This window comes from Idiotropiscis lumnitzeri, chromosome 4 (assembly GCF_059441095.1).
Source record: "Idiotropiscis lumnitzeri isolate Australia: NSW breed Sydney's pygmy pipehorse chromosome 4, RoL_Ilum_1.0, whole genome shotgun sequence".
In the NCBI taxonomy this organism is placed as follows: domain Eukaryota; kingdom Metazoa; phylum Chordata; class Actinopteri; order Syngnathiformes; family Syngnathidae; genus Idiotropiscis; species Idiotropiscis lumnitzeri.
In genome coordinates this window covers 28,654,430-28,678,102 of record NC_142394.1, presented here as the reverse complement: position 1 = coordinate 28,678,102, position 23,673 = coordinate 28,654,430, and the positions used below count along the sequence as shown (strand labels likewise).

At 43.2% G+C, this 23,673-nt stretch overlaps 2 protein-coding genes and 1 long non-coding RNA gene across 8 annotated transcripts in view; 2 read left to right on the top strand and 1 right to left on the bottom strand.

Moving 5' to 3' along the window:
- Positions 1–547: 547 nt before the first annotated feature.
- On the bottom strand, positions 548–5,185 carry dthd1 (death domain containing 1). Its single transcript, XM_088293514.1, has 10 exons — positions 5,129–5,185; positions 4,291–5,021; positions 3,904–4,210; positions 2,782–2,961; positions 2,432–2,697; positions 1,943–2,101; positions 1,454–1,743; positions 1,046–1,296; positions 913–970; positions 548–849 (listed from the first exon to the last, which is right to left on the bottom strand). Exons 1-10 carry the CDS (start codon positions 5,183–5,185, stop codon positions 548–550), a joined length of 2,601 nt encoding a protein of 866 aa, XP_088149640.1.
- LOC148339051 (uncharacterized) lies at positions 799–7,978 on the top strand. 2 transcript variants are annotated; one of them, XR_015842779.1, is made up of 4 exons: positions 799–5,841; positions 5,929–6,004; positions 6,080–6,153; positions 7,607–7,978. It is a non-coding gene; the product is annotated as an uncharacterized LOC148339051 (long non-coding RNA). The 2 variants fall into 2 exon arrangements; XR_015842778.1 differs by having other exon boundaries at positions 805–6,004.
- A 1,531-nt stretch (positions 7,979–9,509) lies between these two features.
- LOC148339050 (phosphatidylinositol-binding clathrin assembly protein) overlaps positions 9,510–23,673 on the top strand; it is a 29,426-nt gene continuing 15,262 nt past the window's right edge. For all 5 annotated transcript variants that reach the window (XM_088292938.1, XM_088292936.1, XM_088292939.1 and 2 more), the window contains exons 1-4: positions 9,510–10,529; positions 17,723–17,865; positions 22,853–22,928; positions 23,010–23,112. In XM_088292938.1, coding sequence (XP_088149064.1) covers positions 10,400–10,529; positions 17,723–17,865; positions 22,853–22,928; positions 23,010–23,112 — 452 coding nt within the window. In that variant the 5' untranslated portion in view covers positions 9,510–10,399. The remainder of the gene's footprint in view (positions 10,530–17,722; positions 17,866–22,852; positions 22,929–23,009; positions 23,113–23,673) is intronic.

Sequence of the window (23,673 nt, the reverse complement as noted above, 5' to 3'; positions counted from 1 at the left end):
CATCCACCGCTCTTTCCGGAGAGGTGTCACATATTAACTACGACGGATTTGTTTTGATTTTGAGCAAGGAAAGACCGTGAAGTGAATCAATTGCAAGGGTCACTCTGTTAAATATTCTCAGAGAGTCCTTTTTTTCTTTTCTTCCTAGCATCAAAATACATGTTTAGTCATGAGTATCATGAAATCCGCTCAAGTTTAAAAGAAGGCACAGAAGAATGGTGAAACACTGCTCTCTTGTGGATGGAATTGATTACTACAAGCTGCTCTAAAAGCAAATCCGCATGAGTACGATACCTGTACTGGTTAAAGCAGCAATAAAAAGACTGTTTAGCACGAGGGATACATTCTCTTGCTTCCAATTTAGAAGCTAAGCGTGCTTGCTTCAAGTTTTTTCTATTTGTCACTTCCAGTTGGAATTGAATGCAAAACTGACACATAAGAACAAATTTATTTGGAGACCTAATTTTTCAACCAAACTATATAATTTATTTTAACAAAATTCTACGATCCTAATGTTACCATACAATGCGGAGCCCCGTAGGTGTCTTTATTTCAATGGCCGGGGTTCTTCTTCCTGGTGTAGCAGCAGTTCTCTGGCAAGATCTGGCCGGCCGATCCTGGCCAAGCAGTGTGCCAACTGGGGGACCTTGGACTGGAGCTGGGAAGTGGGCAGTTCCCGCCTCCACATGGTCAAGATGCCAAAAACCTGGGCAGGCAGACTGTCCCCGGCCCGCAGCTTCACCAGCTGGGTGGCGCTGCGGCGAAGGCGTAGAGAAAGCGCCAGGGGGGCTAGCTCATCTTCCGAAAGTTCTCCTGATAGCCAAAGGAGCAACGAATCTGGGAGGGAATCTGTAGGGCAAGAAATGAACGACTAATATGTCAATGTTAGCCAAGTCAAATATTTCCCTTTACCCTTCCGCTCGCTGAGGGTTATCTTCAGCGTGACGGGTCGTCTGATGGTTCTGACTCGCTAAATGAAACAGGAAGACTACGTCAACCCGAAGTGCAATCAGGTGTCCTTGAAATCATCGAAAATTAACGATACCTTCGGTAGCGTCAGAGGCAGTGTACACACAGGCTTCCCCAGGTGTTTAAGTTGGGTCTGGACCAGCGTGTGCCCTTGCCACCCCACCTGACCTCTGGTGACCTTGTAGAAGGCGACGGCGCCCTTGTAGTGAGGGGAGCTGTAGTTACCAAAAGGGTCCACTTCAGTCAGATGCAACAGCAGCTCATTCTTGCGCTGGCAGTGGAAAGTCATCCGCTCGTCTAGAATGCCACGCTCGTTAGTCTGAGTTCCTGCTCCAACATAAGATTACATGTGTTGTTATTATTCTTTCCGAAAGCAAAATATTTCTCCAGCTGCATCCACGTGAACGGTCATGAATACGAAACGGTCTCAGAAAAATCTGCGATTGTGTAGTAGGTGAACCGTGGTGAAGGTGATCTGTCTGACCTGCACAGGAGACGTTTCCGCAAAGTTGGAGGAGAAGCTGGTCCCCCTCCCGCATGCAGATCTCCGTCGAAGTCTTCAGGAGAGCACCGTTGCCCCCTGCCTGTAGTCGGGACAGTTCCCAACTGAGCTCCCTGCTGGGCAGAGTGGCCACCAGGACGGCGTGGGGCTCGTCCCGGTGCCGCCAGAGGATGACATTGACCAGGTGGTGGCGGACTGACTCCACCAGCTCCTCTGCCAGGGAGGTGAGGTGGCAAGGTTGCAGTGGGGAGAAATGCCGAACCACTAGGAGTCTGGAGGAGGAGGGATAAAATGTTGAACGAGTCGACTTCACACGGAGGTTTGGCCTGCAAAGATCTGAATTGATCCATGAAAAGCATTTCTATCTAACGTTTCTTTCAGTGTGCGAGTCTTTTTGATCTCTTAAACATGGAAGTTGAAACACGCCCAGAAACTGAAACTATAGTTCTGAGAGACAACAAAAGCGCAAACCTGTCAAAGTTCTCGGTCAGTTCAAAAGACACCAGGCCGTTTTGATGGTTTCGGATCGGGACTTCTTCCAGAATCATCCACTGTTGGTCCCTGGAGCCCAGTACACTCAGAAGCTCTGCAGGGTTGTCTTCTGAGGACTGTGTACAGGAACCCCACATCCTGACAATATTTTTGAAGCGTATGTATGCTGTTCATAGGCAGACTCAGCTCAACTCAACTTTGAAGCACTTTAATATAATCTCAGATGCTTTCTTAAAATGGAACCCAGGGGCATCAAATACAATGAAAACAGAATGGGCTCCAATATTGAACCCTGTGGAACTCCATATGACATTGAGGCAGAGTAGAATTCGGAGCAACCAAGGCTAAAACTCGGAAGAAGGCTGACTTTGTACTATCTTAAAACCTGACTGTAAAACCGCCATAACTTCACACTCCTTGATCCAGACCAAGTTTCTTGAGTAATTACGCTTTGTTGGAAGCTTTTACCTCCGCCGGTGGGAAGAAGTCCAATCCCACGTTAGATGCGCGGCAGCAAGTTGAGGAAGGCGGAGTTCCTTTTCCTCCTCTTGTCCCTTTGTGTCCTTCCTCTTGTCAGGATTTGGCAAACAGGGAAGAGTGATCGTAAGAGGTCTTCGTAGGGTTTGAGAGGAGGGATGTGCGAGGTAGAGTAGTGGACTTGTGGACACTACCCGGCGGTAGGCTTCGTTTTTTGACTTGACGGCAGACAGGAGAACGGCGTCGAACGGCTGGATCTGAGGTTTGGGACGGATTCATGTTCAACAAAGTGATCAAGGTGTGTTTCGCTGCTGGTTGACTTCTAAATAAGTCTCTCTTACCGTGTACTGCACCATTACAGGGGCGGTGAAAGACTCTGGGAGGTAATTGAGGCAGATACGAGGGTCCACAGGAAGTTTGTATGAAACACCTCGTCTAGGAACTGTAAAATGTTCCTGTTTGAGACAGGAAACCACTGCAAACATGCCGAGCGAGTACACCTTTACCTCTGCAAAGGAACCCTGAAGCCAAAGTGGATAAAAGAAGAATGACGTCATTTCACATTTTTTGCAAATGTCTTCTGGTGAGACAACAATGAAGAAATGACACTTTGTTGTAATGTAAGGTAGTCAGTATGCAGTTTGTGTAATTGTGTATGTATACTGTCCGATTATTAGTAGTCTTGGAGGCCGATATTCATTTGTAGAAAAAAGGCGTAAAATGGTGTCAAAATTTTGAAAACTAAAAACTCCGAAACTTGACTTAGTTTAAATGCCTTTAAGCACATGTTTATTAAATAAACTACATTAGTGATTTACAACATGTTAAAGTTTGTTTTTTTTAGATCTTAAGAAATAGACAGCTTGTTGTAGTAGACTAACATTTATTCAAATTTGGGCAAAGTCTGTTGCTTGTTCCCTCCCGTAGTTCGTTTAACTCGAGGTGAAAAAGCGAACAGGCAGCTTGCAGCTGATTGGCTGCTTCCCACCGCACTACAAACCAATCAGATGTTGCTGTGGGCAGGCCAATCTGCTTCTGCAGACAGGGCCACCAGCACAGCAGATCGAGAGAGAAAGAGAAAAGTGTGCTGCAGAAAGCTAAAATGAACCAGCTTTTAATTTATCGGCCTTGAAAGTTAAAAAAAAAAAAGGCTGATGCCGATAATCGGCAAAATGCTTAAAATCGGCCCCTTTCTCTCTCTCGGTCCGGCCGATAATCGGTCTGTCACTAGTCTAGAGACGTGCTTGGCCAGTCCATCACATGTATTCTCCGGTTCTTTGACAAGGCAGTGTTTGGTCATGTTAGAATTGTGCCCAGTTTATGAAAGTATTTGGACATTTTCACTTCACAGTGTACTCACTTTTGTTGCCAGTGGTTTAGACCGAAATGATTGTGTTCTGTTATTTTGTGAGATAAATCTTCCACTGACATTCTTGGAGCGAACTAAACATGAGGTAGCATACCCTCTTCCCACCGTACGTGCCCTCTGTCGTTGCAGGTACGAGGTAGCTGACCCTCCTCTCGCCATCCACCACCTTGACATTGATGGTTCTGTAGTTGCCACGGTAACGTGCATGGAAAGACAACGCCAAAGTCAGAGGGAAGTGGACGTCGGCGTCACTTTCGGCTTTGAGCCTGATCACCCGGCTCACCAGCTCTTCGGCACCGGTCACCATCAGGCAACTCAAAGCGTCAGCCAACTCGCAAAGCACGACTTTGGCAGCACCCAAAGGTGCTCTGATGAAACATGCGCCTGCTGCGTCTGATTGGCTGTTAAACATTTAAAACATTTTAAATTAAATTAAAACATTTGAAGCGCTTGTTCCATGTCAGGTGTAAAGTCAACATACCCAACTCCGATCCATTCTTCGTTTGTCTTCTCCAAGACGGTGTCCAAGAGGTCTTCGCCATCTCGCCCTTGACCTTTGACCTCCAACTTCCCTTCTGCTTCGTCATGACAGGCAAAAGAGTCGGAGGCTAATGTTTGCTCAGGGTTTGACGGCCGCTCTTGAACACCTCCGTCTTCATGCTGTGACCGAGCCCCGATGGCCATGGCTTCGCCATCGGTTTCGCGGTGCCGACTCTGTCGAGTTGTTGGGTCGGCAGACACTTGTGTGTTCAAGTGGATTATTTCAGCATCCGGCTTGTTGCATATTCTGTTCAGTTGAATCTGAATCTGCGCTAAGTCTTCCAAAAGACTTAGTAAAACACTGCTTAAGTCTGGAAAAGGAGTGGTTAGATCATATTGGATCAGTGGTAGAAATCTGAAGAACTCATTAAAATTGATTGACAACCTCGTGGTGGCTTTCGGTAAGTCGAGTAAGTCTCCACTGAAGGCCCATGTGCCGAATAAAAATAATGTGAAGATCGAGTTCACATGTGCTGCACAAACAGGTTGGACGGATGGACGCGTACCTGGTGAGTTTCCGTTGAGAATGCAGACACAATGTTGAAGCGCATCCCTCCATGCGGTCATTCTGTTTGCGTGAAAAACACTGAGCTCCCTCAGCACTGCCAAAGCCGTCCGTCTCCTCTCTTCCTCCTCGGCGTCCTCTCCACTCCGTTTGTTGTCCATAAAGAACTGAAAGATGGGACAAGAAGTGGGTCAGAAGTTTCCGAGTGCCGCTTTTAAGTCCGTTCGACACAAAGCCCTAAAATTTTTCGGGAATAACATCAAATATTTCTTACAAGCTTGTTGCATTCCCTCCCTTTCGGAATTGAGGTCCGTGGCTCTTTGGGGTTCATGTGTACATCGTGCTTTACAGGATATTTGAAAGGCTGCCAGTTGTAAAACATGTTGCCAAGGCGACCCCTGGAGGCGTGTCGGGGAGGGACAAAAGACATGCCACAGACAGATTCTCAAGAACTCTGGGCCAGCTATAGTCTATTCTGTCACTTGCTTCACTATTTTTTATGTAGATATGCCCAATTTGAAATAATGGCTTTTTTTATTTGTGTTGGCAAAAACACGGGAGCAATTTGTATCATCGACATTCAAAAAGCTAAGTCGAACTTTTATCGAAAAAAGTGAAGCACAGTGAAAAAGTTGTCGAACCACCAGAGGGAGCAAGGTTCTCCCCTTTTTTTTTTTTTTTTTTTTTTTTATCATTTCCTCTGCTGCTAGTGAAGTGGAAGCCGCTCCTCCTCATCCTGATCTTCCTTTTCCCTCCCTCCCACTTTGGCACCACCATCTTTCATCTATTTCCGAACCAATCTCTCTCGAGCTCAAAAGCCATCTTTCTTTTTCGCAGGTTTTTTTTCTTCTGTTTTTTTTTTTTCCTTTCAGCTCGCTGATTGAAGCTGGGAGTCGAGGAAGATGATGATGATGATGATGATGATGATGATGATGATGAAGCCTCCTGACTGCTCTTAGCGTGACGGCACACACAAATGGAGCTGAGGTCTTGGCCAGAGTGTATTGCTTTTTAGTTCTTTTTTTCACATCTCACTTAATTTTTTTTTTTAATGACAACCCCCTCGCATCCAAGACGACGGACACTTACAAAGGAGGGTCATCCTATCCGGTCCTTGGCTCCGTTGTTTTTGACACCGCTTCTCCTTTTTGTGAGTCAATTGCCGTGACGTAGTTGTTTGTTTGTGTACTTTGTGTGTAATGCTTCGATGTATTTCCCCTACGAGAGAGTCCACCATGAGGGGGGATGCTGTCATTGGGATCGTCGTCAGCCTGCTGTTGGTTCTTCACTCCAGCAAAGGTGAAACTTGACTGGCATTCTACCCAAACTTAGCATCACATCTGTTTTGGATTCTGAGAGGTTTTTTTTCTATTGCATTCACTTGCCAGCACGTAGTCCACTTTTTGAGTGATTGTTGTCATAATATGACTTTTTTTTTTCATCATGTATTTCTATGAATGTCAATGCTGTGACAATACATCATGATGAGTCGCTGCCTCAGGCTGTTTTTGAAACTTTGAAAATCTTCAACCAAATGTGATCATTTTGACTCACAAAAGTCTGCTAGCTTAATGCTGGTACATAATGCTAATGGATATTAGCATAGACGTCGTGGAAATAATGATCTTCGAACAACTCCTGCTTTTATAAGATATTCCCCCCATCCATACTACGGAATAGATACTCAAGGTGTCAAAATGTATTGATTATTCGGCAACTAACTGATTAACAAAGTAATCAATTACTATTTAAATAATTGTTTAGAGCAGGGGTGGGCAAACTTTTTGATTGGTGGGCCACAATGAGTTCTAAAATTTGACAGAGGGGCAGATGGATGGAGTATTTTGGTAACCACCTCATCGGAGAAAAAAAATACATTTAATTTTAAATGAAAATGAACAAAAGAATTACAAAAAAAATTGCTGTGTTTGACACACAGAGTATTTAGAAAATAAAACATTAACAAGGTTTATTCATTTAATTTTTTTCAAGTTTGGCGGGCCGGTTTAAAAGGCTTAGCATGTGGCCCCCAGGCCGTAGTTTGCCCACGCCTAGTTTAGAGCCATTGTTGAACTTGAAAGTGTCCACATCCTCAGTCGTAAATATTTTCATATTTCTGGCGTCCTTCATGAAAGACGACAGATTATCTTTTGAGCTTCTTCAAAATTGAACCGACTTGCAAACTTCTGCTTTCACTTTGTCCTTACACACTCACACGCTTCACTCAATGCAATACGCAACCTCGTTTCAATGCCATCCGCAGGCAATCCGTTCTCATTCCATCCTGTGTTGCATGTGCGAGTATTCGAGTTTCGGTATGTTTTGTACTCATGCTTTGCCTGTTTGCTGACTTTTTTTTATTTCCCAGAGCCATACTGTGATCTCTGTCCAGGGGCTTTGTCTCAGGCTCTTTATTCCCTCACCCACTTCCTCTTCTGTCTCCCCATGTTGTTTTTGTCTTTTCAAAGGGTTGTGTCCGTTCCTTTTCGTTGTGCCTTGTGGTACGACGACAATAAAGATATTCGGATTCAGAAAGCGCTGACTGAACCGGTAGCTGAATCAGTTTCAAAAAGGTTATTTTTCACTAGTAAATACCCAATGAACAACAATTGGTTTTATTAACATTAAACTGGGGAAAACTTGTTTTGTAATACACGTTTTATCCGATTAATCGATAGAATAATCGATTCTAAAAATATTGGATTGTGACGGCCCTTTCAGATACTATAATAGCCCGATTTTCCACGTCCAGCACACAAAGCAGGTGCTGACTCCCTCCAGCCTTCTCTGGTCCTGTTTTTTGGCGCCGGCCCGCAGTCCGTCCTCAGCCTCCTGCTGCTGTCCATGACCGTGGTCCTGTCTGTCATCATCTACCTGTGGGTCCTCAGGTACATCTGTATCGGCTGCTGCCAGCCTGTCGCCGTCGGGATTGACCCGGAAGCGCTGGCCGAGATGTCGGCGGCCCTTGTCTGAGCGACACTTTCGAATTTGTCAGTGAAATTGTTTTTCAGCTGCTAATTGATGCGCTGATAATCAAGGTCTGCATGCACATGAAGTGACTCATGATTCATTGCAGTCTGGCAAGCCTTCTTTTCACTTTGAATAAACATCACTAATTATGAAATGTGCTCCGACTGAATCAATGTCGCTGGCATAAATCAATGTTTCGGCATAATAGACAAGCTCGATGTTGCACAGTCACAGTTTGGCTACTTCCATGCTTTTTTAAAGAACATTGACAACATATTGCTGGATTTTTTTTTTGGTGCTTTATTGAAGCTCACAAATGCATAATACACTGATGAGGATGTAAATCACAAACAAAATGTGCTGATTGGTTGACCACGAGTAGTAACTCTTTGTCCCTGTCATTGTTGCACACAGCCTCAGCTCTTATTTTCTCACCTCATCTTCTGCAACTTCGCATATTTATAGCTTTATATGATAAAGCTCAAGATTCATGATGCTGCCTTGATCAGTTGTTGCCATGGTAATGTCAAATACGACCGTTCCCCTGTGGGTATTTCTCGTCTGACCTCCAAAACACCGACAACATAACACCCCGACCCCCTCGTGCACGTACTAGTCTTGTGTAAGTCTTTTGATTGACAGCATGAAGTCTCGACACCCGTTGCTAGGGATTACACGGACTGCGCAGCATCCATACAGTTGCCATGGCAATCGAGAGTTTTACCTCTACGCCGCAAGATGGCAATAGACTCATAGTCGGAATTGCACAAATCATCAAGTGAGGAGCAAGATTTGGGGTTATTGGATTATGTCCTCTGGGTGTTTAAATGACAATTACCCACCAATTACCTTAAGTGTGGGGAATAGCATACGTTGCCGCAGGCGTTAGAGTAACGATCCTCGTCAGTATTGTTTATCAGTTACAGTATACTGCATATGTATAATGCAAGTCCGCAGGCTTGTGTTAAAACAAATAGTTCGTCTTTGTGTCTGGTTGGCAACCAGTTCAGGCTATACCCCGCCTCCTTCCCAAAGGCAACTGGGATGGGCTACAGGAGGATAAGCATCTTGGATAATGGATGGAAGGATAGAAAACGTGATGTTTTCACACGCACACAAACATTTCCATTGTCATCTCTGGACGATTTGTCGTGGAGGTCTCCTCGACTGGTTCAGCAGTACATTGTGTTCCGTACCACCCCGGAGTCAAATAAGGACACGGGGCGTCTGGGGGGGGGGGGGGGGCAACCATCTGATGCCGCCTCACAAATTTTGCGCCCCCCGTCACCAATAAATAGTGTTTGTTCGGTGATGCATTATCGTAAGGACGTGATGCAATCAGGTGCAAATAATAATAAAAACATAGTTTCGAAAAATTTCCATGCTACTCTCACGGTGGACTTCACGCTAAGCATTTAGTGTCTCGTGAATGTTTAGGTGCTGTCGGAAGACTGAACATGTATTTCATCAGACAGTGAGGCGAAGAGTAGTTGGACTATTTTTTGTCTCACATTTAATAAAATATTACTTTATCTCATCATGTTTGCAAGGATTAAACTGTCGCGATTTAATTACATTGTCAATTCCACATGTTTTGCGTAGCTCCTAGCAATTCCGAGGCTATGTTTCGTCCATGAAGGCATCTCGGTTGTGAGATCAGCTGATTTTTTACGCTGCCATTTTGTCCGACGGAGACTGAAGCAGCCGTCCAGGCTTTTCCTTGCTGTGTCTCAGAACAACCCCACGTCGAGACGTTCCACGTTGCGGTGACGGGGGCTTGCCAATAGCGTGGACGCTGCCAAAGGAGAACGAAGACGAGCCACGAAGCACCAGCGGCTGTCATTTTAGAACTGAACCTTTCCACCGGTTCAACACTTTGGCGAGCTAATGTCAGTAGCTTTTTTTCGGCTAACACCCTCCGCCCCTCGCGCCCTCTTCCCCCCGACTGAGATGTCACCTGTCATCGCTTGCGCTCCCCCGGTGTGATTTTTACAAGTTCTACCAAAAGCCCTTCTCGATTTTGTGTGACTTTTTTTTTTAAGCTCGAAGGAGGAGTTGACTCTCACTTTTAGTAGCTAACGAGCTAACAAGTTGACGTGGAGGAAGGAGGAACTCCCCCAAAAAAGGGAAAAAAAATCTGCAGAGGGCGACTGTTTGTTGTCGCGATTTCACACGGATTGCTCGCATTCCTCCCCCTTGGGGTGTCCTGCGTGAAACCACAACGTCGTCCGTGTGACATAGCGGCCAGTAAGCTATGTTTATTTATGCCCACAAAGTTATTTCCACTGTTGGCAAATACCACAGCGGGACTCTCTTTTGGCTGGAGGATTGCAGCGGAAACATGAGCTAACACAGACTAGCTCAGGATAGTGTCGTAGGTTTAGAGAAAGCAGAACATTAAAAAAAAAAAAAGACATTTCCGTTGACTTAACAGACAAGTCACATTCAAGTGTCCCTCGCCGGGAGTCGACCCACTGATAGGATCCCTGTGCTCCTTTTCTTCCCCATTTCTTTCTTTTTTTTGAGCTGGACCGGTGGGAAAGTCACATTTGTGGAACCTAAAGAAGGAGACGTCATGTCTGGCCAATCGATCACCGACCGGATCGCTGCAGCTCAGCACAGTATGACCGGATCGGCGATCAGTAAGGCGGTGTGCAAGGCCACCACGCACGAAGTGAGCGGACCCAAGAAGAAACATCTGGACTGTGAGTGTATCTCCTTTAATACTACTCACCATCTGAAAACGATTCTTAGCTCCTAGCAAGGTCACTTCTTAGCATGCCGAAAGTTATGCCGAGTTCAAAACAATTGTAGTTAAAAATTCTACTGAGACTGTACAAGAAAACATTAGAGGTCAAGTATGCTTGCTTTAAGTTGTCACTCCCAGTTGAATTCTACAATGAAGGTGACACAGCATCCAGATAAGATTTCTCAAAAATGAAAGTCTGTAAAAGTGATGACTGGTTTTCAACCTGAGCACAATGCAACAATAATTAAAAAGATCAGATGATGGGTTCAGGAGGACTTGCGAAATTTGCGTTGGGTTATGTCACACCTTTTTTAATGTATCACCTACAGAAAATCTGGTCAAAACCAGCCTTCGAACTTAAAGAGCATAACCTTCATTATTTCTCAACATAACTTTCTCCTTGATCCTTTAGTTTCATCTGCTTCTTAGGGAAGCCCCTCTCAGATTGGCTGAGAAGTTTCAGTTCAAAGTATCCACCAATGAGCTCGTACAGGCCAAAATTCCAAGGAGATCTCCAACAGATATTACTTTTCCTAATACACGACTCAAAAAAATTACTAATGGAACATTATTTGCAAGAATCAATGGATTTTCATGCATTTATTTGTTCAGGACGATTTGAGAGGCATTTGAACTATTTTGAAAAATTCCACAAAGATTCCACTTGTCATGTTATACAAAACAAAAGGCAATTCAAAATTGTTTATTTAAACATCACGATGCTCAACCAAACCATGATTATGTTCCCCGTAACGTAATTTAATTTCCGCCATAAGAAAATAAAATGCCAACTTCACATTTAAAAATGATTACGGCAGGAAATTTCCACCTGATTTTTTTTTTTTAATTTACACAACAACTTGATTGAAATAAACACCACAAGAAGGACCGCTTTTTGTCATCCATCAACATAATGTTGAGCAGTGTTGCAGTGTCAATTTGAAGTCCTGTACCGCAAAGCTGTCCTGACCTTTGCAGCTAAAACGCTACGTTCAGCTTAATAATTGTGTGCTATTGATTTCTCTGTGAGTGCGACAACCTCCGTGTCAACCGAGTCTGGCGAGGGACGGAGAAAGGAGGGGGGGGGGGCTGGTGGGGGCAGATTGAGGTCGTCAGTGCAGCCGGTTCGTGAGTGCCATCAACAGGGAGAAGGCGCAAAGTTGCACCTCCTCGGTTGAAACTGTGGGAAAGGGCCACACTGACGATAAACAGCTCGAGCACAGCGCCATGCCGCCGTTGACCTCCGCCAAGTTCTGCAGAGCTTTTGAGGCGGCACCCAAGCGGAGTTCTCATGTTGCTTGAGCATTGAAGGAAATAGTGGCAGGATGTGGTTTTCCTGAAAAGTCAGATGTGGTGAGAGGAAATGAAACCAAGAGGTTCGCTCACACGGCGCGCCGCTGGTTGCATTTGATACTTCAGGGGAAAAAAAAAAAAAAAAGTTTGCAACCTTCCTTTTCAGAGACAAAAATGCGACTTTTCTTCCCTCGCCTAAAAGAAAATCTGTCTGACAGCAAGCTGGGAATGATCTCACTGGCATATTTGCGGCCCCGCCAGGGGCCTTTCAACATCAGCAGCCAGCAGTAAGTGTGACATTCAGACACCTCTTGTGAAAATAGGAACAATATGAAAGCCACTTCCCGTCACCATTTGGAAAGTTCACCTCAATTACACAGTAGCCGCCTTGTACTGTATTTTCTCACTTAATCTGACTCTAAATACCAGCACAATCCATGTTTTACTAATTGAAGTTGGGTGGAACAGGTTTTGCGCGGACCGTCCAATCAGGATGGGAAAAATACTGACGTCGTGGACATTAGGATGGTCTTGCTTATATAGTTTAACGTGAGATCAGCAAGCACGGCTGGTTGTGAAGGTCATGGGCAGATTAGATTGACATGGCAGCACATCTCGTATCAGGGTTCGACATGGACGGTGGCCCGATAGCCCGGGGCCACGACGTGACGGTGCAGCGCCAGCCAAAATTCAGTGACTCACGCCCGACCGAGCCAGTACAAATTCAAATTCATATACCATGAAATCAACAAGTTCTTTTTTTTTTTTTTTTTAATATTTAACATTCAATATTTTGATATCATGATTGTTTTTTTTTCTTGGGGGCGTTGTCCAGTGAAATCATTCCATAGGCCATAAATAAAGGCCAGAAAATGTCAAATACTAAAATATTCAGATAAAATGTATACTGCAAAATCATAATGTGCAAAAAAAAAATAATACATTGAAGTAATATTTTTTTCGTTATTTCTTTTTCAAAAACAAAATGTTCTATTTTTATTAACTATCCTGAAAAACTTTTAAACACTGATAGAATGGGGCAAAATATGAGAAATAATCCTGAAAACAATTAGAAAAATTGAAAATATGAAACAATATGGCGGGAAAAAAACGGATTCTGCGAATCTGCCGGTGCCAAACTGCGAATATTCAGGGGTCAACTGAAGTTTTAAGTTGCAATTTCACCAATCACCACTAGATTTCAGCAATATCTTGGTGGCACTCACGCTGGGTCTACTGCTATCCTATACTGTCAGCGCTGTGCTGACAACAGGAGTAGAGCTAATAATTTTTTTGCGGATTTAGAATGATATGCTGGACAAACCAAATGTTGTTTTCTTGTTTGGCAGTTTTGTGCCATCCTTGAATAGTGTTTTTTTTTTTTTTTTTTTAACCAAAAAGATAAAGATGGCCTTTATTAGTCCCACAATGGCGACATTTTCAAAAGCCGTTTGCACTGGGAAAAATGACTTTGTGGTCATTTTGTTGTTTCGGATCAAACCCTTTGTTTTTAATTTAAGATTTGGAATCTTATCCCTGCATTGAGAAAGGTATGATCAAAAATCAAATATATTATGTCCATATCTAAAATATTTTTTCTTTATGCATCTGCTTTGAAAACATGCGTGATTAATCCTTTGGGTGTCAGCAGCAAACCGAAGGAGTCGTCCCTCCATCGCATCCACGCAAGCGGTCTCCATAAAAGTCAATGAGCATTTTTTTTTTCCCGGGTGAAATCGCATTGGGCCCATTTCCTAAGGAGTCGCTAAATTGTTGTTTCATGCTGTTGTTTCGCCATCTCACAGCGGTTACAAAAGAATTGTGACATTTAAAGTCAAGGCTGGTTTCCCTTCCACCAGCACTCTGTTGTCATGGCAGCAACGTCGGCCGCTGGCTGGCTGGTGTTAAATGGACTAAGTTGGCAAGGGAACCTGAATGGTGATCATGGTGACCACAATAATGCGGGTTGTCGGCGACCTTGTCATTAATGCACGGGCAAAGTTACTAGTTTGGGGGGGGGGGGGGGGGGGTTCCTAAATGACCGATTCAAATGTGCAGTTTGATTCGTATAATGCTAATCGTTGACGGCCGATTGGAAATTACCATCAATGTTATGGTGGTTCTAATCTAAAGCTTCAAACAACTGCTACTTTACTTTAAAAAAAAAAAAAACACACAACATGACTCACTCGTGCGCGACAATCAAGTGGCGCTTTGCTGTCGCAGCATTTTCATCGATTCACATCTCGGGCTATCTTGCAACTTGATGTGAAATGAGTCGAATGCTATCCAAACAGAGCAGGGGTCGCCCCTCCCTGGCTGCGGACTAAAGATAGGCCCAGTTGACACTCCCGGGCGGGAAAGGAGCTTCGTTGCTTGCTGTGGACTGCGTGCCACTTTCAGCAAACTGCAAGTAGAAGCTCTTTGGATTGCCAAGTGAACGCATAAATACAGCACACATACGAGTTTGTTCTTCCGTCTTGCTGTGTGAATCGCGAACGTTCAGGGGTTGTCTGATGTGGCGGGGAAACGGGTGGGGGGCGGGGGGTGGGGTATTTATAGCCACGTTCTCTCGGGAGCCCGGGTTTAGCCGCTTGTTAGGTCTGCTGCACTCTACCGATGTGCGTCGAGCTGTCTTAATGCCGTGACGCAGTCTGTCGTTTGGAGACAGTCCCATTAGGCCGCAGGTGATCATATCGAGTCAGCCCCAGACGCAAGAGGGAGTCTGTATTTGTTTCTGCGAGGAGATGTCGCTTTTTTTTTTTTTTTTTCTAGCCCTCCGGGGTGGAATTAAAAACAACAGCGCTCAAACTCATCTATTAATAGACAAACTTGCGGTGACACTCGTTCCCTTTCCTTCCTCGCTGCTACTTTCTTGTTAATTTGTTGATTCCTCCGTCTTTCCTTCCACCTGACTACAAAATCTGCTCCCATTTTAACACCCGTCATCACTTGTTCCTTTCGGTGAAAAGGAAACGCTTCTCTTCTCAAACATGAGTGATGAAAGAAGCAATTGGATGCGGCAGAAAATCTGTCGCCGTCTGCAAGAGACTGCGGTGGGTTTTCTCCACCTTTCTTCACACTTCTTCAGCGCTTACTGTCTGGAGGACTGGATGGAGGCGGAGGTGCTGCTTTCAGTCTACCCAACGAATGGGAATGAAGTGCCAGACGAGGTGCACTTGGTGCCAGGTGTTAATTTGTAGCAGATGTACGTACTGTATGTATGCTGGCCTCTTGACTAGAACACGTGAGACGGAGCAGATAAGTCCTGTTCTGGCCAACCCGTACTAGGCTACCTGTGCACTTTTTTGAATATTCTGCTGTTGGGTCTTCAAATCGCTGAACAGTAAAATTCAGTTGAGTCTGTTACTCAGCAATTGTCCAGTCAGTTTGCAGTACCGGTTAATACAGAGGGACTGCAGGAACCTTACATAGAGTAACAAACAACAAGCACACACGTGTCACTTGGTGCCAGGAAGTCTCTGGTCTATTGTGGCTCCATCGGAGGCCACCGAGGTCAAAGAGGAGTGATAACAAAGGCCCTCACAAGAGCAGGCGGAAGAGCCCGTTCACTGTTCGGGTTCGAATAGTTTTTGAGCTTTCATAAAGTTTTTATTTGTTTTTGGAGCAAGTTTGTTGGTTTTATTTTTTTAATGCTTTGTTTTAGTTTAGTTTTAGTTTTAGTTTAAAAAACATTAAATAAATAAATACCTAAATAAATAAGGACTATTTGTCAAGTGCAGGATTTAAAAAAAATACTATAATAGTTGTAGTAAAAGTGAATTCTAATAAAGCAAATAAAATAAATTAAAATTCCCAAATGACTGTTTGACCTTCCATCTTTATGGCTGAACAGTAATACTGAAATAAATACATGTCGAATGAAACGCGAAAGCTCATGTACGGAAAAGGAAAACAAAGAACACTTTCGCTATAATTGTAGTTGTCATGCTTGTTTAATTAGCATAAATAATTAGTTTGTTAATTATGGTTTTTTTAAAAGCGTGTTTGTTTTACATTTGATTTCGTTAACAAGAATGTAATGAATGTTTAGTCAGAGCAGGGGTGAAGGTAGAAAGGTGGTAAGGGTTTTATTTCTTATGGCGCCACTGGCATCTTTATTCGTTTAATCGCGGATTTCTTTCTGTCCGCCATTTACGTTGATTCATCTTTGTTTGCCACGCACTTGGCCTTGCACTTCCTCCCTCTTTCAGCTCTGGGATCAGTGACATCCAATGCTTTCCACTCGGCCCGATTAAGTCAACACATGTAGCCTCTTGGCGACGGGACCGTCTGACTTTGATTCAGTAGTATATATATATATATATATATATATATATATATATATATATATATATATATATATATATATATATATATATATATATATATATATATATATATATATATATATATATATATATATAATTTTTTTAAATTATTTGTACGTTTGATTTTACAAGGAAATACAGTGTATGTATTTGTTGGGTGTGTACATTATACAAACTTGTAAGTAGAATGTCGTAGCTACTCATTTACACCATTACTGTCTAGCAAGTGTCTTCTTTTATGGCTCATGACTCAACGCAATTGCATAGCTGTGTGCTCAACTCTTCTCCAAACGGTATTTAGGAATTGCCTCGTCAAATGCAACCAGTCGCGATCGAGATCGTTAATCACAGAATAATTCACACGCGTACGAAGGGATGTCTTTGAAATGTGTCACGCGCTAACCTGTTCCTGTCGCTCTTTATTTTGTGTATAATTCAAAATGTCGGTCAGCGATATGCTCCCCTGCCAGTAGCTTTTTAATATGTCTTGCGGACAGGCTTTGTTGGCTAAATAATCCCAGATGACAAAGACGTGCATATGCAAGGTTCTCAGGAATGTTCGAGTTTGTAGCAGTGGTGCAACGGTTCGCGTAATGGTTGGTGTGGGAAAAAATAAAAAATAAAGGCATTCACGATAATAGCAATTTTGTTCACTTGAGGTGAAACGAGTCCTGAAATTGATGTTACAGGATTTTTTTTCCCTGGGTCTTATTCCTCATGGTCCTTCCGACCGACATGTTTAAGGAAGCTGCAAACCCAAAAAACGATCGCATCCAAAATGTGGCTTATGTGATCTGTTGCACTAGTTTGTATCCATCGAGAAAGCTGTCGCTGCAGTTTAAAAAAATACAAATCTTCTTAAAACTTGGTATGGTATTGTTTTTGACGGCAATTGTGGTACTTTATTCCTGGTAGACAGTGCAATGTTAATTTATATTGTGAGCTGTCGCCATTTTTCTTTTTTTTTTTTTTTAATGAACAATCACTACCAATGTGACACATGAAGCACTTGTGTTGTTTAAAATCTCATTCAATCCTCTAAATGAGCTGCAATATGCCTCATTTGTATCGGCTAAATAGCCCGCCAAGGCAGGTGGGAGAGGTGTCATCTTGTACTATGCAGTCGCTGTGATTATGTGTTAAGTGAGTGAAGGCTACGTCAAAATAGGCTGCATGCGCAAGCATGAGGCCCATTATGATGATGAAGTATCTGTCGTGACGTCCCCCCCCCCCTCCCTCTCTGCCGTCGCCATCCTCCGGTAGTCTAATGAGAAGCTGTTTCCGTCGTTACCAGGTGTGGGAACTGGCTGCTCAAAATGTTCTGTGGTGAAGCACAAAGGGACTCAGAAGGGAGGTCGACGCAGATCGACAAAATGCAGATCTCTGTTCTCATCACAGTTCATTATTGATGACCGTTTGAGAAATTTTCTGTTTTGCATGTCATTTTGTTTTTGTGAGTGCAAAGCATCCAACCTCTTTTTCCTCATAACCTCTTTTGTGTTTTGCCGTTTGGCGTCGTGTGCAGATTTGATCCACTGCACCAATGAGATGAACGTGAACATTCCCCAGTTGGCGGACACGCTGTTCGAGCGCACGGCCAATTCCAGCTGGGTGGTGGTCTTCAAAGCGCTTATCACCACGCACCACCTCATGATGTATGGCAATGAGGTAGGACACACAACACACGCGCACACACACACACAGATGCGCACAAATGCGGCATTGCTAGTCAGGGTCAAACATTGTAAATTCCGCATGGGAAGTAAAAACTGATTAAACAGGAGCAAATTCTCAAAAAAAAAAATACTCCAAGCAGAATTATGTTGGGAAATAGAATGTTTGTCATGTGTTATACAATATGTAATTAAAAAACAAAGTTGTCGTGGTTTCAGTCAAGAATGGAAATAGCAACTTGGAGATAATATGCTCTATTTAGTGCTAGTAAAAAAAAAAAAACAGAAGCAGTTGCACAACGTGAGAAAACGTTATTGTGTATCTACGTATGCGCAGGGGTTCATGCTCTTTTTGGTTTTTGGTGTTTCCTAATTGTCTTCCGGTTGGCCGACTGGTTAGCATGATGACCTCGCAGTGCAGAGGTCGTGGTTTCGATTCCGGCTGCGGCCTTCCTGTGTGGGGTTTGCATGTTCTCCCCGTGCCTGCGTGGGTTTTCTCCGGGTACTCCAATTTCCTCCCACATTCCAAAAACATGCATGGCAGGTTGATTGGACACTCTAAATTGAGAATGAACGTGAATGTTTTTTTTTTGTCTACGTGTGCCCTGCGATTGGCTGTCAACCGGTTCAGGGTGTACCCGAAGATAGCTGGGATAGGCTCCAGCACCCCCCGCGACCTTTGTGAGGACAAGCGGTACAGATAATGGATGGATCCTTTTTTTCCAGATCATTTGTGTTGACAAAAAGTAATGTTCCCCTTTGTGGGTTATTGCGTCAACTTTGTCTGAAAAGAGGAAGAAGTTAGTGTTCTGTTCTGTTTTCGTCATGTCAAGCAACCATCTGTCCGATTGATCTCTCAATCCAGGTGTCCCCCAAACCCCGAAATGGTGGTCTCATCAAACGCTAGCCTCGATAATTGGGCCACTTCTGAAGTGAAGACCATAAATACCATCCAGAGCCACTCGTTGATCACACAACTGTGTTAAATGTTCGCACAAGCTGTGCAAATTCTTTTTCTTCAACCAAAATGATGCTAAGTAGGTCAGTGTGGAGCTGCGGGGATTTTAAAAAAAAAAAATTTTTTTTAGAGATGTTCCCAAAATGCCGTGCATTATCTGACTTGTTGCCTTCAAATCAATCTTATTTTGACTGCCAATGTTAAAGGTTGTTCCGATGCGGTTGCGTTGGAATGAGCCTTAAACTTTCCTTTAATACATTGAAATTGAAGGCGCAATACATTTGCATTTAATCTTTTAGAGTTAATTGCTTACAAACATGGCAGTAGGTACGATTTTTCTTTATAATACATTTTAATAGATTATTAACTGTGCCGACCGACAATGCGGTAATTGCAAAGAGCACAAATAACTTGCCATACGTTGAATTTTGTCGTCGAGCGTGAACTGATGGGCCTGCATTCATCAGGACTGTCGGGACATTTGTGCTGACGCCAGCTCGGCGGCCAGGTGTCCCTCTCCCTCTCCCTCATGGCCACACCATCCATTTTGGTCACAGCTGAAAGAAATCTGGCCGTAAAATTAGAACCCACAGAATTGGGGTCAATAGACCGTACAACTCTGGCTTGGCAATCTATAAAATGAAGAGTGCGCTGCGCAAGCTGGTCATTTTAATTGAAAACGTTTTGTTGTTGTGGGCCAGCTTGATGTGATTTTGCTATCAAACACATTGTTTGATTTCATCTTTTCAGGTGACGACAACTTTGCTACAATATAGTAATTGTATCAGTGTACATTTACATCTCCTCAAAATGACAACTAACGGCCATTGATGTCTAAAACAATGGCAACAAAAGCGAGTACACCCCTACATGAAAATGTCAAAATTGTACAAATATTTATAACTTGACTTGCGTTTTATGAGAATAAATGTCGACAAATATGTCTACCTCCTTCCGCCTTGCTACTCTGGCATTATGAGATGAGAAAATGAGCCTCTACACGCAGGGCTATATTTACTTCCAGTAACAGTGTCCCACATGATATCATTTTTCTTTTGTTTGTTTTTTGTGCACGTCACTTGATGTTGTGCTTTGTCCGCATGCATGTCACATCACAGACGCCTTTCGTTCACATTCGACGTTGCATTTGTTTATGTAATGTAAACGTGAACGCCCTCTGCAGTGTGAATGTTAGCTAGTAGAAAATTCTTTTTTTTTTTTGTAATATAAATTTGGAAGGTCCTAGTTCAGGCCCTCCTTGTCGAGTCACATCAGCTTGTGTCGTTGTGTAACAAAGCAAAAAGAGTCCAACAGGAAGCCCCCAAAACAATGACTGCGAGCGCTCCACTCCCTCGGTTCCAGAACCATGTTCGGGTCTTTCTCTCTGTCCTCACTGGAACTTTGTCCCTCAAAGGAATTTCATACAAAATACAAATGGATAGTTGCTTTTTTATATATATACATAATTTTTTGTAAAATATTTTGGATATATATATATATATATATATATATATATATATATATATATATATTTTTTTTTTTTTTTTTTTCCATGAATTTAGTTCTATTTCATTTCTTTTATTTAGTTTATTACTCATGTCCCTCATTTTGGCTTTTGTAACAGTGAGTCAGTGTTTTTGTCTAGAAAATTAAGCCTCTGCAGCCGTGACCTTTTAAACTGAAAAATTCTCCTCTGGGTATTGACTTTTTCATTTTTTTTCATGTTTGTGTTTACGAAGAGCGTCGCAGCACAAGGTGGAACACGATATTACAATAATGTCGCTTCATTAATTCGGTCTCCCTCCGGACTGGATTGTTACAGCCAAGGCTCTGAATGAAACGTGATGAAGGTGGCGAGTTGTATTGTCAACTAACGCATATATCGAGCTCAGGAGAAGATGAGTGAGAGTCATTAGAGTCATAAGAGGGGACTGATGAGGCGAGATTGCCAATGTCAGTGGGACACGCTGCTTTCCTATTGTGAATGCGTGTGAAGCGGTACGGCCGACACGAGACACTGTTGATGTGCTCATACTGGAGCACATCTTGTCCCCGATCAAAAACATTTGTTTCTGTGACATTTTTGCAGTCCCCTGCAGAGCAGAGTGACACAAATAAACGAGCCTGACATGAGTCACCTGACCGATAGCTATTTGACAGACAATGTAACGATACTCACGGGCATATATTCTTTATCCTCTGCAAAACGATATTCCTGCATTTTAGAGTCTTTTGCATAGATGTAACAATTCTCTCAAGCCCGGATTCAGTTCCCGATTTGGATTCAATTAGATTTTTTTTTTTTCAATTGTTTTTTAAAATGGAAACAAAATATTTGCAATGAAATGTTCAATGCGTCTTCGCTAGTCTAAACATGGCATGCTGATTGACATTGCGTTTTTTAAAATGTTTTATTTTTTAATTTTTTTATTGAGGTCACACAAAGGCAGTCCAACAGCTGCGATCCCTTCACTGACATAACAATCACCTCGGGCCAATTGCGGTTGATTAGCGCAAAGGTCAAATCAGTCACTTTGTTCCAAACTGACTTATCTCTCCAAAGATATCTTATTAAGGACAAAAAAAAAAAAAAGGCTTGTGTTTGAACACATCATCTCGTCACATGCAGTTCATGTTTGCGTTGCTTCCAAGACGCAATTTTGGCCCCTGGCAACCAGCTCGCGTGGTTGTTAGGAGCCCAAATGTTGCAATTTTCAATCATGTTTATTGTGAGTCTGTGGTGACTTAATGAAATTCCCAACGCGTTCTCCCTCTGCAGTATTTGTGGCAGGACTCTCGGACTGTTTAATGTTCCATGAAATGATGGCGTTTCCCTCCGCGGAATGCTTCTGGTCGTCTGTTACGACGAGCCGCTCTTCCAGAATTTGCATTCTTTTGTCTTCACGTTTCTTTCTGCTTTAAGTGGAACTCCTGTAATTGGCTCTGCCTCTGCCGGGAGCGCCACATAATTGAACCCCAAATATTAGCTGTTCACGTCTGCTTTAACCAAAGCAAGCCCCCCTCCCTGTGTTCCATGAATTTTGGAAGCAATATGCAGTTTCCAGTATTTGTTGCGAATTTGACACAGGAAAAGATGCGAGCCTGGATGAACCGCATAAATAATACATCAGGCCATCCTCCACCATGTTTACAATATACGAACATGAAGCTGCATGCACTCCTCTCTTTTTCCTTTTTTCCTCGTCTGATTCTTTCCTGAAGCATCTCACAAGTGTGTGGCGGATCATAGTCGGCCCCGGCGGGGCTTTGACTTCCAGCTTGAGTGTTTCTGTCTCCATTTCCGCGACTGTATATATTTGGCAAAGAAACAAGTTTAGAAGCCACTTGGCACCAGTTTGCAAATGTACATCCATCCAAATGCGTTCGTTCAGTAGCCCTGATATTAAAATGTTCGCACATTACACTAAAAACATTTTGCAGTTTAAAGTGGCGCGATATGCTCAAGCCGGAATTTATAGTGGAAGTGTCTGCTCAAGATGAATGATTATCCATGTGGAAAACAATTTCTGTCCTCACATGGGTGCTGTATTTCCCCTCACAGCCTTGTGTGCAGGCAGACAAAAAAAATTAAAAAAAAGGAAGAAACCCAAATGAATGCTTCTTTAAACGCTTCCAATGCCGCTGGAAAGGACTTGAATGCGAGACATATGTCTGTAAGCAAATGTGTTTGTCGACGCGCCATCCGCCCGTGGTTCGCTGCCAAATTGGCAAAGTGGCAAATCTCTTGGGTATTTTAAGTGGGCTTGACGGAGATTCTCAATGTGGAGCTCCACAAGCCCACTGACGATTTTCCAAGACAATGTACACGCGTTCACGGATGCAACTACAGATGTGATGACAAACTGAGGAGGAGTTGAAAAGTTCAATTTTCTGTCTACTGAAGACTTGCATGTTGGACGAGCGGTTTGTTGGAGTAATTTTCTTCAACCCCCAAAATGTCTATTTGTGGCTTTTTTTTTTGTTTTGTTTCCCGCAACAAATGTCTCTTCTTTTCATCACTCAGCGTTTCATCCAATACTTGGCCTCCAGAAACACATTGTTCAACCTGACCAACTTCTTGGATAAGGGAGCCTTGCAAGGTAAAAAAAAAAAAAAAATGGCATCTTCTCTCTGCTTGTTTCATCACGAATGTCGTTCAAGCCGCACGCTTTGTTTCCCAGGTTACGACATGTCGACCTTCATTCGAAGATACAGCCGTTACCTGAACGAAAAGGCCATGTCCTACAGACTCGTGGCTGTGGATTTCACCAAGATGAAGCGGGGGTAGGCAACGCTACGTCACTCGAGCCCATCATCTTTTCACATAAGCCAAAGAGTGAAAGTTTGAAGTTGTACGGGATCATTTATTTTTCCTTGCTGCTTAACCGCCTTTGTTGACAACCGCGGCAATCCGGCGCATTTGCGACGTTGTTTGTCATCTTTAGAGCGCTTCGTTAAGCACGAGTGCATGCGCATCACGCAGAGAAAGACCAAAAGATTTTTTTTTTTGCTGTGGTCAGACTTCACAGGGGGCGGAGCTTCAGGCTTCTGTGGCCGCTTTTGAGTTCAGGTCTTTGTTGTGGCATGTATTCCAACCGCCGGACACTTGAAGCAGTTATGATGCGAGATTTGGTAGCAGCGTCGACCAGCGGAGACAACAAATTGATTTTTCAGAATTAAAAGCCTCATTTTTTTTTTTTAATGATTACATTTTGGCAAGTGTTGGTTTTATAACACTCCTCTCTGTGGGGTGTCCAATTACACAAATCCACAAAGGCATTTCGATTGACTTGACAAGGACTTTTATGCGGATGCTAAGCTGCAGTAGACCTTGAGGAAACATAA